The sequence below is a fragment of the Brachionichthys hirsutus genome, chromosome 16 (genome assembly GCF_040956055.1).
Source record: "Brachionichthys hirsutus isolate HB-005 chromosome 16, CSIRO-AGI_Bhir_v1, whole genome shotgun sequence".
Classification (NCBI taxonomy): Eukaryota; Metazoa; Chordata; class Actinopteri; order Lophiiformes; family Brachionichthyidae; genus Brachionichthys; species Brachionichthys hirsutus.
In genome coordinates this window covers 11,807,407-11,823,221 of record NC_090912.1, presented here as the reverse complement: position 1 = coordinate 11,823,221, position 15,815 = coordinate 11,807,407, and the positions used below count along the sequence as shown (strand labels likewise).

The 15,815-nt window shown below is 48.5% G+C and overlaps 1 protein-coding gene across 1 annotated transcript; it reads right to left on the bottom strand.

Moving 5' to 3' along the window:
• Window positions 1–11,867: 11,867 nt before the first annotated feature.
• On the bottom strand, window positions 11,868–15,755 carry LOC137905643 (mitochondrial adenyl nucleotide antiporter SLC25A23-like). Its single transcript, XM_068749885.1, has 9 exons — window positions 15,468–15,755; window positions 14,607–14,759; window positions 14,256–14,369; window positions 13,750–13,917; window positions 13,601–13,626; window positions 12,889–12,908; window positions 12,273–12,377; window positions 12,010–12,179; window positions 11,868–11,891 (listed from the first exon to the last, which is right to left on the bottom strand). Exons 1-9 carry the CDS (start codon window positions 15,624–15,626, stop codon window positions 11,868–11,870), a joined length of 939 nt encoding a protein of 312 aa, XP_068605986.1. The 5' UTR covers window positions 15,627–15,755.
• Between the last annotated feature and the right edge of the window lie 60 nt (window positions 15,756–15,815).

Below are 15,815 nucleotides of genomic sequence, written 5' to 3'. Positions count from 1 at the left end.
TTGTTATATGTGTCAAACACTAAGGAATCTCTTCCGAAAGTAATGTCAGTTTTAAAAGATTTTGGAATAATATCAGGATATAAAATAAATTTTTCAAAGAGTGTCATCTTTTTAATTACTAGCCCGACCCAAGAATCTAACCAAGTCCTTGCCTCTTATCCATTTACAATCACAAACAGTTTTAAGTATTTAGGGATCAACTTCACCAAAGAATTTTCCGGTCTTTTTAAACATAATTTCTCAAAGCTGTGTGAACAAACGACTCACAACTTGGACAAATGGAACACCCTCCCAGTTTCTCTGGCAGGAAGAATTAACATAGTAAGAATGAACATTCTTCCTAAATTTCTGTTTTTATTCCAATGCATACCATTTTATATCACCAAAGCCTTCTTCACAAAATTGGACAGTTTAATATCACGTTTTATTTGGAATAAAAAGACACCCAGGATTAAAAAGTCTTTTTTGCAGAGACCAAAAGAGCTGGGAGGAATGGGATTGCCTTGTTTGAGAGTATACTATTGGTCGTGTAATATCCGAGCTTTGTCTTTCTGGTGCAATTCGCAGGGGGCTGACTGGGTAGAGATGGAGAATCAGAGTTGCAATTCTACCTCATTACAAGCATTGCTTTATGCCTCCTTGAAAAATAATAAACCCAAAGTCAAGAGTCTTGTGGTTTCCCATTCAGTTAAGATTTGGCATCAAATTAGGAGACATTTTAATTGGCAGGAGATCTCAACATTGACCCCGATCACACATAATCATGAGTTTGGTCCAGAACTCAGTAAGGTCTCATTTCATCGATGGAGAGCCAAAGGGATAAATTCCATGCAGGACTTGTATGTTAGTGGAAAATTCGCAACCTTTGAGCAATTGAGAGAAAAATATAAAATTGAAAATATGGACTTTTTCAAATATTTACAAATTCGTAGCTTTGTTAAAGCAAAATTCTCTGGTTTCCCCTCTCGGCCCCCTGACTCCGAGATGAACACTGTACTCTCAAAAGACCCGCTGAAAAAAGGTTCAATTTCTAAAATACGTCGCGAAATATCAGACAAAGAATACATGCCTTCACTTGATCATCTAAAGGAGGCCTGGCAACAGGATATCGGGATAAACATCACTGCCTCTCAATGGACTGCAGCTCAGGTCAACGTCCACTCATCTTCAGTTTGTGCTCGACATGGACTTCTGCAGTTCAAAGTTTTGCACAGACTACACCTCTCTAAAGTGCGGCTCTCCAAAATGTTTCCAGGGGTGAACACTGCTTGTGACCGGTGTGGCCAAGAGCAGGCCACACTGGCTCATACGTTCTGGAAGTGTCCTGACATAATGCCTTATTGGGCCAAGATATTTAACATGTTGTCGAACATTTGTCAGACACAACTACAGCCTGATCCTGTGTTGGCATTGTTTGGAGTTCCCTCAGCCTTGACTGGTCTCTCGAACAGGCAAAAAACGGTTGTTAAATTTGTTACAGTGTTGTCTAGGAGATTGATCCTATTAAACTGGAAACAAAAAAAACCTCCGTCCTACTTAAATCTCTTAAATGATGTAATGAAGCACGTTCAATTGGAGAAGATTAAATTCGAACTGAAACGGAGGGTAGATGACTTTTATTTGACGTGGGATGCGTTTTTGGAGTACTTCAGCAAAAATAAACAGAAATAAACATACAAATGCATAGATATGACTAGCTTGACCCCCCCCCCCTCACTCCTCCCACCCCACCCCCTTTTTTTTTATTATTATTATTATTATTATTTTTTTTTAATTTTTTAATTTTTATTTTTTTGTCTCCCTTGTTGGTGTCAGTTTTTATTATTTTAATTATCAATGTAAGTGTGTATGGATATGTGTACATTGTATGTGTATGAGTATCTGTACATGCTGTACTTCAATGTTTTATGTGTTCATAAGAAAATAATAAAAAGATTTTGGAAAAAAAAAAAAAAGACTGGTAAGGCACCAGGGATAGATGAAACACCAAGGTAAGAAGGTAACTGACTGGCTCCGTTGCTTCCTATCTGCATGTCTCCAACGCCTAAAGCTGCCAAAAATCTGGCGCCGTGCCAAGGTGATTGCACTGCCGAATCCCAACAAGCCAAGCGATGACCCAAAGGGATACGGGCTAATCTCCCTTCTGTGTGTACCCTTCAAACTGCTGGAACGCCTCATCCTGGCTTGCCTCACCCCAGTGATCGACCCCCAGCTCCCCAAAGAACAAAAGGCTGGCGCCATCTTCTTGGACCTCACAGCTGCCTGACACTGTCTGGCTGCGCTGGCTACATGTGAAGCTTCTGAAGACCATCCCGGACAAGCACCTGCTGAGCTTCATTATGGAGATGCTGAGCAACTGCAGCTTTAAGCTCCAGACCAGCAACGGCCAAAGCAGTAGGGTGAGAAGGCTCAGGAACGGTGTCCCACAGGGCTCTGTCCTGGCACCGATGTTATTTAACATCTAGGGCGATGGTGGCGCAGGTGGTTGAGCGGGTCGTCCTATGATCGAGAGGTTGGCGGTTTGATTCGATTCCCGACCTTCACATGTCCGCTGTCGTTGTGTCCTTGGGCAAGACACTTCACCCACATTGCCTGTGTGAATGTAGTGAGCGAGTGAATGTTGGTGGTGGTCAGGAGGGCCGATGGTGCAAATTGGCAGCCTCGCTCCTGTCAGCCTGCCCCAGGGCAGCTGTGGCTAGTAGCTTCACCACCACCAAGTGTGGTGTGAATGAATAATGCACAATGTGAAGCGTCTTTGGGTGCCTAGAAAAGTGCTATATAAAATCAAGCATTATTGTTATCTACATCCACGACCTACCCCTAACAACATCAAGGAAATATGCCGTCCTTGTATATAAGTATGTCGTCTGGCTATGCAGACGACATGGCAATCCTGCTTATCAAACCCTCTTGGGAAGCAGTAGAGGAAGGCCTTACAGAGGATATGGCCATCCTATCCTCTTACCTGAAGGACTGGCGACTCAAGCTCAGTGTCAAAAAGACTGTTGCAACAATGTTCCACCTCTACAACAGGGAAGCAACACGTGAAACCAACATCATCGTTGCCGATGCACAGCTACAGTCCCAGTCCTCCCCGACACACCTTGGCGTGAAGCTCGACAGAACATTGTCCTTTAAACCAGCGGTCCCCAACCTTTTTCCTGACACGGACCGGTTTCTTGCCGGTCAATTATTTCGCGGACCGGGGGTGTAATGAAATAAAAAGAAAAAGGAATATAACGGCATGCTGGAACTGGGAGTGTAACGAACAGGCTGTTCGTTCCGGGCCATTTACCTGCTCTTGTGTCCAGGGCGGCAGCGTTTGGCCAAAGGACTTCCCCGGGGAACAGACGCTGCTCAAAAGAGTTCCGGGTCAAACCAAGGGGGAAACTAGATGGGTGTGGTTGAGTGGTAATGGGATTGCCCAATTTAGAACAGGTGCTTAAATAGTGGCAGACACCCGGCATGTCGGGGCTGCCGGAGGAGCGAGGACCCAGCGTCTGCGACAAATGCAGCTGTTTGGGCGCTGGGGATGTGGTGAGGTCACGCCTTGGAGGAAATAAAGAGTGACGTGGACCATCTGAGGACTTCCTCTGCTCTTTTGTTTGTCTACTCGCCACCCACCGCTCATGCCGTCTTGCTAACAATTGGTGTCAGAAGTGGGATGGCGAGGGTATGAGAGCACAATGAACACGAGAGGCGGCAAGAAGACGGAGGGGCCCGAGGAGGCGCTAGCGGTGACGTCGGGCCCGGGGGCGGAGATGAGCGGCCCCGACAGTAAATTGGAGGAGCTGACAGCGCTGGTTAAAACCCTGATTGAAAGCCAGAATGCGGGAGTCAAAAGAATGGACAAGGTGGTGTCTCTGCAGGAGCAACGGTGGGAGGCGTTGAAGGACGATGTTCAGCAGATCCAGCAGCAGGTTCGGCGGTCAGGGCGCGCCGAGAGAAGGGTGCGCATGGATGAAGATGAGGAGGACGGAGTGGCAGAGGAGCCTAGCGGCGGTGGGGGCTATGGCGGCCGACGGCAAAGGGAGCCCAAACTGCCGGTGCTGATGCCAGAGGATGATATTGAACATTTCCTCATCACGTTTGAACGGATGGCCCAAGTGTGTCGCTGGCCAGAAGAAGAGTGGGCAGTCCGCCTGGTGCCCTTGCTAACTGGGAAGGCACGTCGCGCCTTTGTAGGGATGGACAGGCATGACTCAGAGGATTATGACAAGGTGAAAGACGCTATCCTGGCCAAGTATGAAATAACAGCCGAGACCTATCGGAGACGCTTCAGGTCGCTGACAGTTGAGCCGGATGAGACCCCGCGGGAGCTGTATGTGCGGTTGAAGGACTTGTTAACCCGGTGGCTCCAGCCGGGAGGGGCGAGAGTGGGAGACATGATGGAGAAGCTCGTTATGGAGCAGTTTCTCCGCATGGTGAACCCCGAGCTCGAGGTATGGATCCGGGAGCGGGATCCGGCCACCGCGGATGGAGCAGCGCGTCTGGCAGAGGCTTTCCTGTCAGCACGGAGAGGGTCCACAGCAGGCTACTTTGGACGGGAGCCGCGCAGCACCCAGCCAAGTAAGTCCTTTGGGGGTGATAGGTGTGGTCTGGGAAAAGGGGTTAGTACGGGTGAGTCTTCACCATATGACCAGTTTCGTTCAAACCCCGCTAAGACACCCGGGGATAGAAACCAGACTCGGGAGGTCAGATGTTATAACTGTGATAACTTAGGCCACATACAGCGGTTTTGTCCCATCTTAAAATCTAAACCCTCGTTAATGTGTGCAGTACCAAGACCAACTGTAGTACCGGCCGTGGCGGGGAGGGGGCGCACAACACCGGTGCTGGTGAATGGGACCCGAGGAGAAGCCCTGTTAGACTTGGGCTGTTTTCAGTCAGTGGTTCTTGCTAGGTTGGTCCCAGGGGAGAGGCGCTCGGGAGGCCAGATGCCCCTCACCTGTATTCATGGAGATGAGCACCTGTACCCAACAGCTGAGGTGTATCTGACCGTAGGGGGACAAACATACTTGTTGCATGTAGCCCTAGCCGACAAATTACCATATGATGTTATACTGGGAAACGATGTTCCAACCTTAATTGACCTCATATTCCAGAGTAGCACAGGGCGACAGAACGGTGAGGTTGTCTCGGTCTCGGACACAGCCGCAGGGGGGCGAGGCACCACAGTTAATGTTCTCACCAGGGCTCAAGCGGCTAAGGTGGCGTTTGAAGAGCTTCCCTTTTGGGAGGAGGAGCTGGAGTCCAAACCAGGGAAATCTAGGAAGCCCAAAACCCAGAAAAGGCAGGAGAAGTTCGCACATTCTGTGAGGGAGCATAAGGAGATGGACGAACCCCTCAGGCCCCTTGAATGCGATATCCCTTCGGACCTCGGTCCGCTGCAAAGACAGGAACCCTCTCTCAACTGTTGGTTTGATAAAGTGGGGGATCAGGGGGAAACCAACTGTCTGGAGGAAGCTAGATATGTGATTAATAAGGGGATGTTATATCAAGTTAAGGATCAGCGCGAAGCCCTGGCGTTACCCCACCAATTCCGGCAGCAGGTAATGGAACTGGGTCATTCCATTCCCTGGGCGGGGCACATGGCTTTCCAGAAAACGCTCCTTCGGATTGGACGTCGGTTTGTGTGGTATGTATGCCCAGATCTCCGCCTTTTGCAAATCTTGTGAGAAATGTCAACTAACAGCAGGGAAAGGTGTCGCCCCCGCCCAGCTGCTGCCGCTGCCAATAATTGGTACCCCATTTGAGAGGGTTGGCATGGACATTGTCGGTCCGCTTGAACAGAGCTCAAGCGGGAAGCGATTCATCTTAGTGGTTTGTGACTACGCTACCAGATATCCGGAAGCCTTCCCCCTGCGGTCAGTTAAAGCCAAACAGATAGCGAATTGTCTGGTGCAGCTATTTTCCAGAGTTGGAGTCGTGAAGGAAGTTCTGACAGACTGTGGTACAAACTTCATGTCCACCTTGCTGAAGCAGGTCTATCAGTTGTTGGGGATTAAGGGGATTAGGACCACACCGTATCATCCCCAAACGGACGGGTTGGTAGAGCGCTATAACCAGACTCTGAAGCATATGCTGCGCAAGTTTGTCTCCAGCACAGGCGCTGACTGGGACCAGTGGCTGCCGTATCTGCTGTTTGCCTACCGGGAGGTCCCACAATCATCTACCGGATTCTCGCCTTTTGAACTGCTGTACGGCCGCCAGGTGCGGGGACCCCTGGATCTCCTGAGGGACTACTGGGAGCGAACGGAGACTGAGGGTGACAACATCATAGCCTACGTCATTAAGATGAGGGAGCGGTTGGAGGCTACGGTGGCCCTGGCTGAGGAGAACCTGAAAGAGGTGCAGCAGCGTCAAAAAACCTGGTACGACCAGAAGGCTAAAAATAGGATCTTCAGTCCGGGCCAGAAGGTACTGTTACTGTTGCCGACAAGTGAGAACAAACTGCTTGCTAAGTGGCACGGACCGTATGACGTTACTAGACAGGTTGGGAAAGTAACGTATGAACTCCGTATGCCAGAGAGAAGAAAGAAACATCAGGTTTTTCATGTGAACCTGTTGAAGGAGTTTCATGTCCAGGCCGAGCCGGCACCGCAGTTATTAGTCAGAGCGGTGCGGGATGAAGAGGTTACTGAGAAGTATTTCCCGACCAGTGCCGAGGAGGTGGCTGTGGTTGACCTCTCCCACCTCTCCACCTCTCAGCAGGAATCGATTAAGCCATTGCTGGACCCCGCTCTTTTCAAGGAAACCCCGGGTTTCACTTCGTTGGTCCAGCATACGATACGGCTGAAGAGGGATGCCCCAGTTCGTCGGCAGAGTCACCGGATACCAGAGCGGTTGGTGCCGGTATTACGGACAGAAATCCGGCTGATGCTGGAACTGGGAGTCATTGAGGAGTCCAGTAGCGAGTGGTGTAGTCCTATCGTACTGGTCCCTAAGAAGGATGGCTCGTTGCGGTTTTGCATTGATTTCAGGTACCTGAATGCGGTTTCCAACTTTGATCCGTATCCAATGCCACGTATTGACGATTTGCTGGAGAGAGTGGGAGGAGCGGTTTACATCACCACCTTGGACCTCAGCAAGGGTTATTGGCAACTGGCGCTGGCCCCGGAAGCAAGGGAGCTGTCAGCATTCAAGACACCATTTGGTATGTACCAATTCAAAGTCATGCCATTCGGTCTGCAGGGGGCACCGGCAACCTTCCAGCGCCTCATGGACCACCTTCTGCGAGACGTGTCCGATTTCTCGGCGGCCTATCTGGACGATGTGGTGGTGTACAGTAACTCCTGAGAACAACACCTGCACCACATCCAGGAGGTTTTGCAGAGGATCAGGGCGGCTGGTCTCACCATCAACCCCCGGAAGTGTGCGGTGGCCCATCGGGAAGTACGGTATCTTGGCTTTACCATCGGCTTTGGGAGGATCAAGCCACAGGTGGACAAGATGGAGGCCATTCGTTCATTCCCGGTCCCCACCACGAAAAAGGGGGTGAGAGGGTTTATTGGCCTGATTGGGTGGTACCGGAAGTTTGTGCCTAATTTTTCCGAAAGGGCGGTGGTGTTGACGGATTTGACAAGGAAGGCAGCTCCCAGTAGGGTGCGTTGGACTGAGGAGTGCGAGCGGGCCTTCCACGACCTGAAGGGGGCTATCTGTACGGGGCCGGTCCTGCGCAGTCCAGACTTCAGCCAGCCCTTTATCCTTCAGACGGACGCCTCTCGGAGTGGGCTGGGGGCCGTCCTGATCCAGGTGAAGGAGGGGGAGCGGAAACCGGTTGTCTTCCTCAGTCGGAGGCTGCTGGACCGTGAAACGAGGTACTCAACGGTTGAAAAGGAATGCTTGGCCGTAAAATGGGCCGTTGATGCTCTCAGGTACTACCTGCTTGGACGTCACTTCGAGTTGGAGACGGATCACCGCGCTCTGCAGTGGCTGCATAGGATGAAGGACGCTAACCACCGCATCACGGGATGGTACCTGTCCTTGCAGCCATATGACTTTGATGTCCGGTACCGGCCGGGCAGGTTGAATGTGGTGGCGGACTTTCTCTCCAGAGGCTCGGAGGAGGGGGGCTTTGCCTTGGAGAGGGAGAGGGAAATGTAACGAACAGGCTGTTCGTTCCGGGCCACTTACCTGCTCTTGTGTCCAGGGCGGCAGCGTTTGGCCAAAGGACTTCCCCGGGGAACAGACGCTGCTCAAAAGAGTTCCGGGTCAAACCAAGGGGGAAACTAGATGGGGGTGGTTGGGTGGTAATGGGATTGCCCAATTTAGAACAGGTGCTTAAATAGTGGCAGACACCCGGCATGTCGGGGCTGCCGGAGGAGCGAGGACCCAGCGTCTGCGACGAATGCACCTGTTTGGGCGCTGGGGATGTGGTGAGGTCACGCCTTGGATGAAATAAAGAGTGACGTGGACCATCTGAGGACTTCCTCTGCTCTTTTGTTTGTCTACTCGCCACCCACCGCTCATGCCGTCTTGCTAACAATTCTTAACAATAAACTTTATATTATGCACTTTGAATAACTATTATAAACAAGTATTACACCAATATCTACTCACCATAAATTGTGGTCCCAATAATTACTTTTGTCCTTCATGTTCACGTTTTTTGTTTAATAAATACCACATTCTTGTGTTTTAATCCAGGGTTCAGGTCTTTTAATCCAGGGTTCTGGTCTTTTACTTCTGGGTTCTTGTCTTTATGTGCTGAAGCAGTTTTGAACCCTTCATTGCTCGTTAACAAAGCTAATCAGCTGTTGTAGATAAACCGTGTTTTAAGTCTGACTCCTGGTTTGTCTGTGAAAATAAGTTTTATTTTCTTCCTCCTCGGTTGGACTTTCCATTAGCAAAGAAGCTCTGCAAAAACGTTTGTTTTGTAATTTTATTTTCGCTAGTTTACATCTGTTTTTAGTAACGTATCACGTAAAGCATGACAATTCACAGGTGAATGTTACGTTGGCGAAATTCCGGGTTTTTTTCAAAATAAAACACCTTTTAGACGCTAATAATCGATACAACTTAAATTGCATACATTATTTATTCTTTCTGTGCGGCCCGGTAACAAATGCCTCACGGACCGGTACCGGGCCGCGGCCCGGTGGTTGGGGACCACTGGTTTAAACAACATCTGGACAGTGTGAAAGGAAAGACCACTGCCCGTGCAGCACTGATACGGCGTTTAGCAGGAACCACGTGGGGAGCCTCCACCGAGGCCCTGGTCCTTCCTGCTCCTGAATACTCTGCCCCAGTCTCGAGCCGTAGCACCCATTTCCAAAAGCTGGACGCTGCCCTTAGTAGCACACTACGGACTGTCTCCGGATGCCTACGTGCCACTCCAACCAACCAACCGGTCCTTGCTGGAATCGCCCAGGCAGAGATCAGGCGAGACGCAGCCATACTAGCTCTCGCTTGGAAGGCACATCTGAGCGAATCCCACCTCCTCCACAAGGTTGTCATGGAGACGCCACATCATACCCGCCTCAAGTCCAGTCGCCCTTTTGCCGCACAGGCCCAGGAACTGCTTCGCACAACACCAGCTGACATGTCTAAGGAATCCTGGGTGAAGGCCAGATGGAGGGACCAGTGGAAGGCGGCAGTACCATCCAGGCTCCACCGCTGCATTGAGGATCCAACAGATGTTCCTGGCCAGGACCTGCCCCGCAAGGATGGGAATACCCTCAACCGGCTGCGGACAGGAGTTGGACGCTTTGGTGCAACAATGCAGAAGTGGGGTCTTGCAGACAGTGCCCACTGTGAATGTGGGGATCCATCACAGACTGTGGACCACGTGCTGACCAGCTGCCCCATATACCGCCGGCCAAATGGTGATCAGGGCTTAATTGATTTGGACAATGACACACTGGACTGGCTTGCTGCTACAGAGCTGAAGGTCTAAGGACATACGACAGAAGAGGAAGTGCTACACAACACAACACAGGAAAGAAATTATACAAAGTTACAGGAACAAACATTGACCAAAGTATGTCTCCATGGTAACCCTCTGGCAACTGAGAGGCTCCTCCCCCTAAGGATGGCTCAGAATTAAAAAAAGATTTTCAGGTCATTTATTTAACCATTTTATGCATCACATTATTTTATGGATGAGTTTACTGTTGCTATGGGAACCCAAACAAACAGTGTTCAAAACAGATTAACTCCAGGAAAGGGAGCAAAGGAAAAATACAGAGATCATCAAGGATCAAGAAATATGAACGTCCAGAGACAAGACTTCCTGTTTCAGGCTTTTTCCTTCAAAATAAAACGACAGCTTTTTTCGGGTGGAATGAATTTCGAGTGGATCGCCAATGAGCAGATTAATGGATTCCCCCTTTGATCCGGATGAACCATGGTTTGTTCTTTCATGCATTCAGTATGCCTCTCTCATCAAGTTGAAAGGGCTCAAGACACGACACAAACTTTATGTAAATTTACCATGACATAATGCATCTTCTTTATGAGATAATATAACATTTTCAACGCCAGCGGCTTCAAAACTACGTCGCCATTCCGTGACGTCGGCGACAGAACCGCTCAGGTTACTACGACTGTGTTACGACCACTGTTAGGAGGTAATTACAAAGTGGAAAGGATTCCTATAAACCTTTCACATTTTCATAAACTACTTCAATGCTGGATCTTGTCTGAACATAGGGGGGTCTGAGCAATGTCGTTACCATACCCCTAACCCATTGACGTCATCAATGTGCACGCGAAAACATGGCGGCCACCACGTATGAATTTATGTTGTAAACAAAACGGATTTGATAACTGAGGAGAAATGTTTATATATTTTTGTAAATGTACTTTTACACCGATTTCTCGTTACAGTCGAGGTTCCCTTTAAGCTTTTACCCAGGTGCAAATAGTCACATCTCCAGCGGCTAGCAGGTTGCTAGCAGAACTGTCACACCCACAACACCAGGAAGTTGGGAAACCATAAGGAAGACCCCGAAGAACAAAACTCCCTGGAGTGAGTTTATTGACAGGACAGGGTGTCCTCTATGTTCAGACAATATATAGTTTTCACCTTCTTAACGACACGTCATAATCCAAAGCAGTGTCTGGGCTAATCAGGCGTTTGAAGGGTTAGGGTTCGGGTTGGCCAAGGGTCACGCAGGTCGCCAGCCGAATTGTCTGAACACCGGGGTGTCTGGGCAATGTCAAGGCCCTCATGCCATAATCAAAAGGCTTGAAATATTTCAGCTATACTGTAAAAGGGTCAAACTTTAAATTAACTTTTCCATAATCTTCTAATGGCCCTGTGATGAACTGGTGACTTGTCCAGGGTGTGGCCCACCTCTCACCCATAGTCAGCGGGGCTAGGCGTTACCCGGCTTCGGTTAAGTGGCTGAACACAATAGGGCTCCTTCTCGTCTTCAAGAATGAATGAATAGTCCTCTCATTTATTGAGATGCACCCGGGTAGCCATTCATCCATTCATCCATTCATCTGCCGAGCGCTTTCCCGCTCTGCGGGTCGCGGGACTCGCTGGAGCCTATCCCAGCTTGCTATGGACAAAATGCATTTCACAATATTCCACCAAGGAAGGCTGAAATGTAAAATCAGCTTCAGCTCTCGTCTGATCACGGGCCAGTCTGGATTATTATCTCACATTTCGGGGTTCAAACCGGCGCCGACCACGGATGTCTGGAGCCAACACAGCAGAGATGGTTTCATCGATCGTCTCGTCTAATGGAAGATGGATGGATGTACGGATGCTGACATGGCATTTAAAGTTGAACAGTTAAAGCCCTCTTCATTACGAAACGATGGAGATTTATTCCATCCCAGCAGCATGTAAAGTACAGCACTCATTTTGGCTCCAAATAAAGTTAAAATTGCTATTTTCATTGGGGCTAAGAAGCCTAAGCGTAGTCAAAGACTTGAAACTGCATGTGTAAACAGGAAGTAGAACCCACAGCAGTGTGACCTGCGTCTGTTCAGCGGCCCTTCGCTCTGAGGAGCTGCATCATCTCCTCTCTTCTGCTTCTCAGTCTACTAACCCACCCCGAGGATTTTCTTCATGCGCTCATACACTACGTAGGAGATGCTGACAGCTGGAATGACTTTGAGAAAGTTGGGGGTGATGCCTCGGTACAGGCCGGCTACACCCTCGTGTGATATGATGTACTTGAACTGGCCCACCATGGTCAGCTTGGGTTTCCCTTCAGTAATGGCTGAAAGAAAATCAAAAGAGGTTGAGAGTTCACTCCTAGCTGGGCCATTGATTATGGAACAATATGTTAAGAACACGTCGGAATCCGTTTTACCTTGTGCCTGCATACGTGTGTGGATGAGAGCCAGGGGATAGGACGCCAGCTGTCCACAGGTACTTGAGATGGTACCACAGCCCAGGAGCACAAGAACTCCTGGATCTGCAGAGTCTAAGCCAGACATGGGCAAATCACGGCCCGTTATGCTTTTCAATACGGCCCGCCGAACTTGTCCAATGACCAAAAAATTCAAAATCATAACTTTCATTTTGTCCCTGCAATACCCGTGATTGACCAGCAGATGGCGCACTGACCATCGATGGCTTGTAGCGTATTGCTCTGCTTTTAGTTTCGTTTCCCCCATTGCTGGTGTCCCGTCCAGTCACAAGACCCTGAAACAACACCGCAGGAGCTGCAGTTGGAACTGATCGATCTTCAGTCCGACTCCGCCTTGAAGGATAAGTTCAAGTCTCTTAACTTGAATGACTTTTATGCCTCACTTAACGAAGCCACGTTTCCAAACCTCCGGAGGACGGCACAGAAGGTGCTGGTGTTGTTTGGCTCGACCTATGTGTGTGAGCAGACGTTCAGCGTCATGATCAATAAAGCCCGTCATAGATCCAAGTTAACGGACCAACATCTCAGATCTATCCTGAGAATAGAACAGCAAAACTAACTCCAGACTTTGATGCACTGGCAAAAAAGGGAGACCAATAACACTGTTCCCACTGAAATTGGTGAGTTTGTATGTTCTGTTATGAAAGAAAATGCATCTGGAAAGTTTGAACGTGCGTCTTTTAATGAAGTGCGCATTTATGCACAGCAGTGGAACAACAATGAGTGCAGCAGGAATGATTGAGCTTTAGTATTTCGTGTTTTGATATGTTTTGAGTGTTGAAAGTGATCATCTTTTTTCAATAAATGTTGGTTTATTTAACTTTACGCGTTCAAGTGAAATTTATTAAAAACAGATGCAATCACCAGGTTTGACAGATCACAGTGTCATTGCTATTTTAATCTATTTACATTTCTCCTCACACTGTTGTTCTATTTTAATCTATTTACATTTCTCCTCACACCGTTGTGCCAAAATATGTGTAAATGCCGCATCTTGCATATTCATTGAGACAAACGTACTACCTGGATAAAGGCTATTTTGCACATTTGAAAGACGCAGTTCTTCGTACACACTGTTAGTAAATCGGGTTGTACATTTATCTGTGTGTGTTTACTGTGCTATGAGGTTTGCACACTACACGCAGCGCTTTAGTATATCCGGGCCAAACACTCATCCAAATGCTCCTGGCCCGGCCCCTCTGTCAAAATTTCAAACCCAATGTTACCCGCACGTCAAAAAGTTTGCCCACCCCTGATCTAAGCAGTACCTCTGAAGCCAAGCGTTCTTCAGAGTCTTTCGATGGAGCAGGAACAGGCAGAAATAGTTTCATATGTAAAGGTGGCGAGTTGCGAAAGTAAGGTCAAACTTTAGCGGGCTATCTTTGAGCTTCTGATTTTGACTGTGGGCTGCACACACCTCGTACACGGCCAAATCGATGCCAGCATAAGGAATGATGCCGACTGTATTTGGCAGGTAGCCCCTGTAGAAAGCCTGGGCTCCCTCCACCTTCAGGATCTTCCTGGCACAATCAGCCACACCCGAGTACTGTCCAGTCGTCCTCAGTGTAAGACGAGTCTTCAGCACCTACACACCAGAGTGGAGAAGCAGGGTGAGGATCGACTGTACCCCTACGGCGTCTTTGTATTTATTTACTTTATTGTGCTGCTACGTGCACCATTAGAAATAAAGTTCACTTTAAGTCTAGGCACTGAACTTAGTGCCACAGAAATACACTGCAGAATGTGAGAACTTTATGCCTTTGTCGGTCCAGGAGTGTGACGGAGTCCACAGCCCTCACCTGGCTTAGAGGAAGCCACACCTGCGGTATGAGTGCAGCCACTGTATGAATGGATGAATGCAGGCTCGTGTTGTAAAGGACAGACCCAGAAAGGCAGCAGAGATACGATGACCTTTAAACTGACCTCCATTGGGTAGATGATGATCTGGGCAGTAGCTCCTGCCAAAGATCCAGCGATAAACCTTTCTTGTACCCTTAAAGAGCCCCCCTCTTTACTGCCCCGAATCAAGCACTTCATCTAAAGTAAAAGAAAGAATGGTTGGCGGGGAAAGACAGACGTGGGAAGGGCCCAGAGGGGGGGGGGGGGGGGGGGCAATAATATGATGCATTTGTGGAGAGAATTCAACTATCCGGACATGAAAATAGGCATTATTCAAGACTGGGTAGAGTTCTGGTCTTACATGTACCATTAGGTTTATTTATAAGGATTGAGTTCTAATTATTTCTTGTCATTGATTGGTTGGAGCGCACCGACCTGTTCATAGGCCATAAACTTAATGGCCGATTCAGGAGCAATCTTGAGGACATTGATCCCATTTCCCCTCCAGAGTGAGAACACGCCTCCTTCCTTGATCATTCCCCTCAGTCCAGACCAGAGATTCATTCCTTGAGATTTAGAACCATGTACCTGAATGCAAAAACAAGTCAATCATCTGAGTACAGTGGGTACAGATACAAGCTGCCAAACTGAGCTAGTTCAACAGGAAGGGGGTGCGAGGTGAGGTCCTTTATCAGGTTCAGGTCAGTGATGGCCCTGGGCAAAAAGCAGTTTTCCAGCCTTGAGGTGCGAGCTTTAGTTTAAAGGCTCTATAGTTGGTGACAGCCCAGAACCATTCAGTTTGACCACTGATAGGGTCATTTGCTTATTTTCATTTGTTTAAATGTAACCGTTAGATAAAGAACAGCCCCATCTGGTGGGCAGCGATGTTGTGCGCTCTGAAGGTATCGTGATGTCACTAAGTCAAGAGGTGGAGCCATGAACGTTATAAATAAACTTGTTCCGGGAAGCGGAAACAGTTGGTTGGAGGAAGCGCGCCAGACCAGCCGGTCCGGGCAGCGTGAGAGAAAATAGAAGCCTGGTGTCCGCCTGTTTCATTTCGGTGCGTTTGTAAATTAATATCACAATGTTAGAGACTTAATCTCTAACAACCACTCAGTCCCGAGGTGTGAATCAGCCTCGGTCATCCTCGCTGGTGGCTCAAACACTCTTAACGTCAGCTCCTCTAACCGTTTGTTTCACCGTCTCGACAGACAAAAACTCTCCGAGCACAAATGAGAAAAGCTTTGAGACAGCCCTTCACAAAAGTATAATCGTGAACTTTGTGAAATGACCCACCTGCAGGAAGACTTTTAGACGGTCCAATGGTGCAGTGCCTGTTCGGGACACAGCGCCTGCCATCGCCCCAGCAACCAGCTGCTTCCACACCAGACCTGAGCGCCGCTCACGCTCTGAGAACTCGTCTGGCACAGTCAGATGTTCTCCGATGTCAAACATCTGTGGCACCAGGAGAAATGTAAAGGACAACTTGTACCGGTATATCTTCCAGGTGGCCTTTAATCATTTGTGTTGTCGAATTCTTTGCAGGTTACAACTGAATGCATCACGTTTTCACTATAAAAAAAGAAGCAAGCTTTTTCATATGTCTTCTATCTGATCCTTTCTGTTCCAGTTTTGTTATGTCCT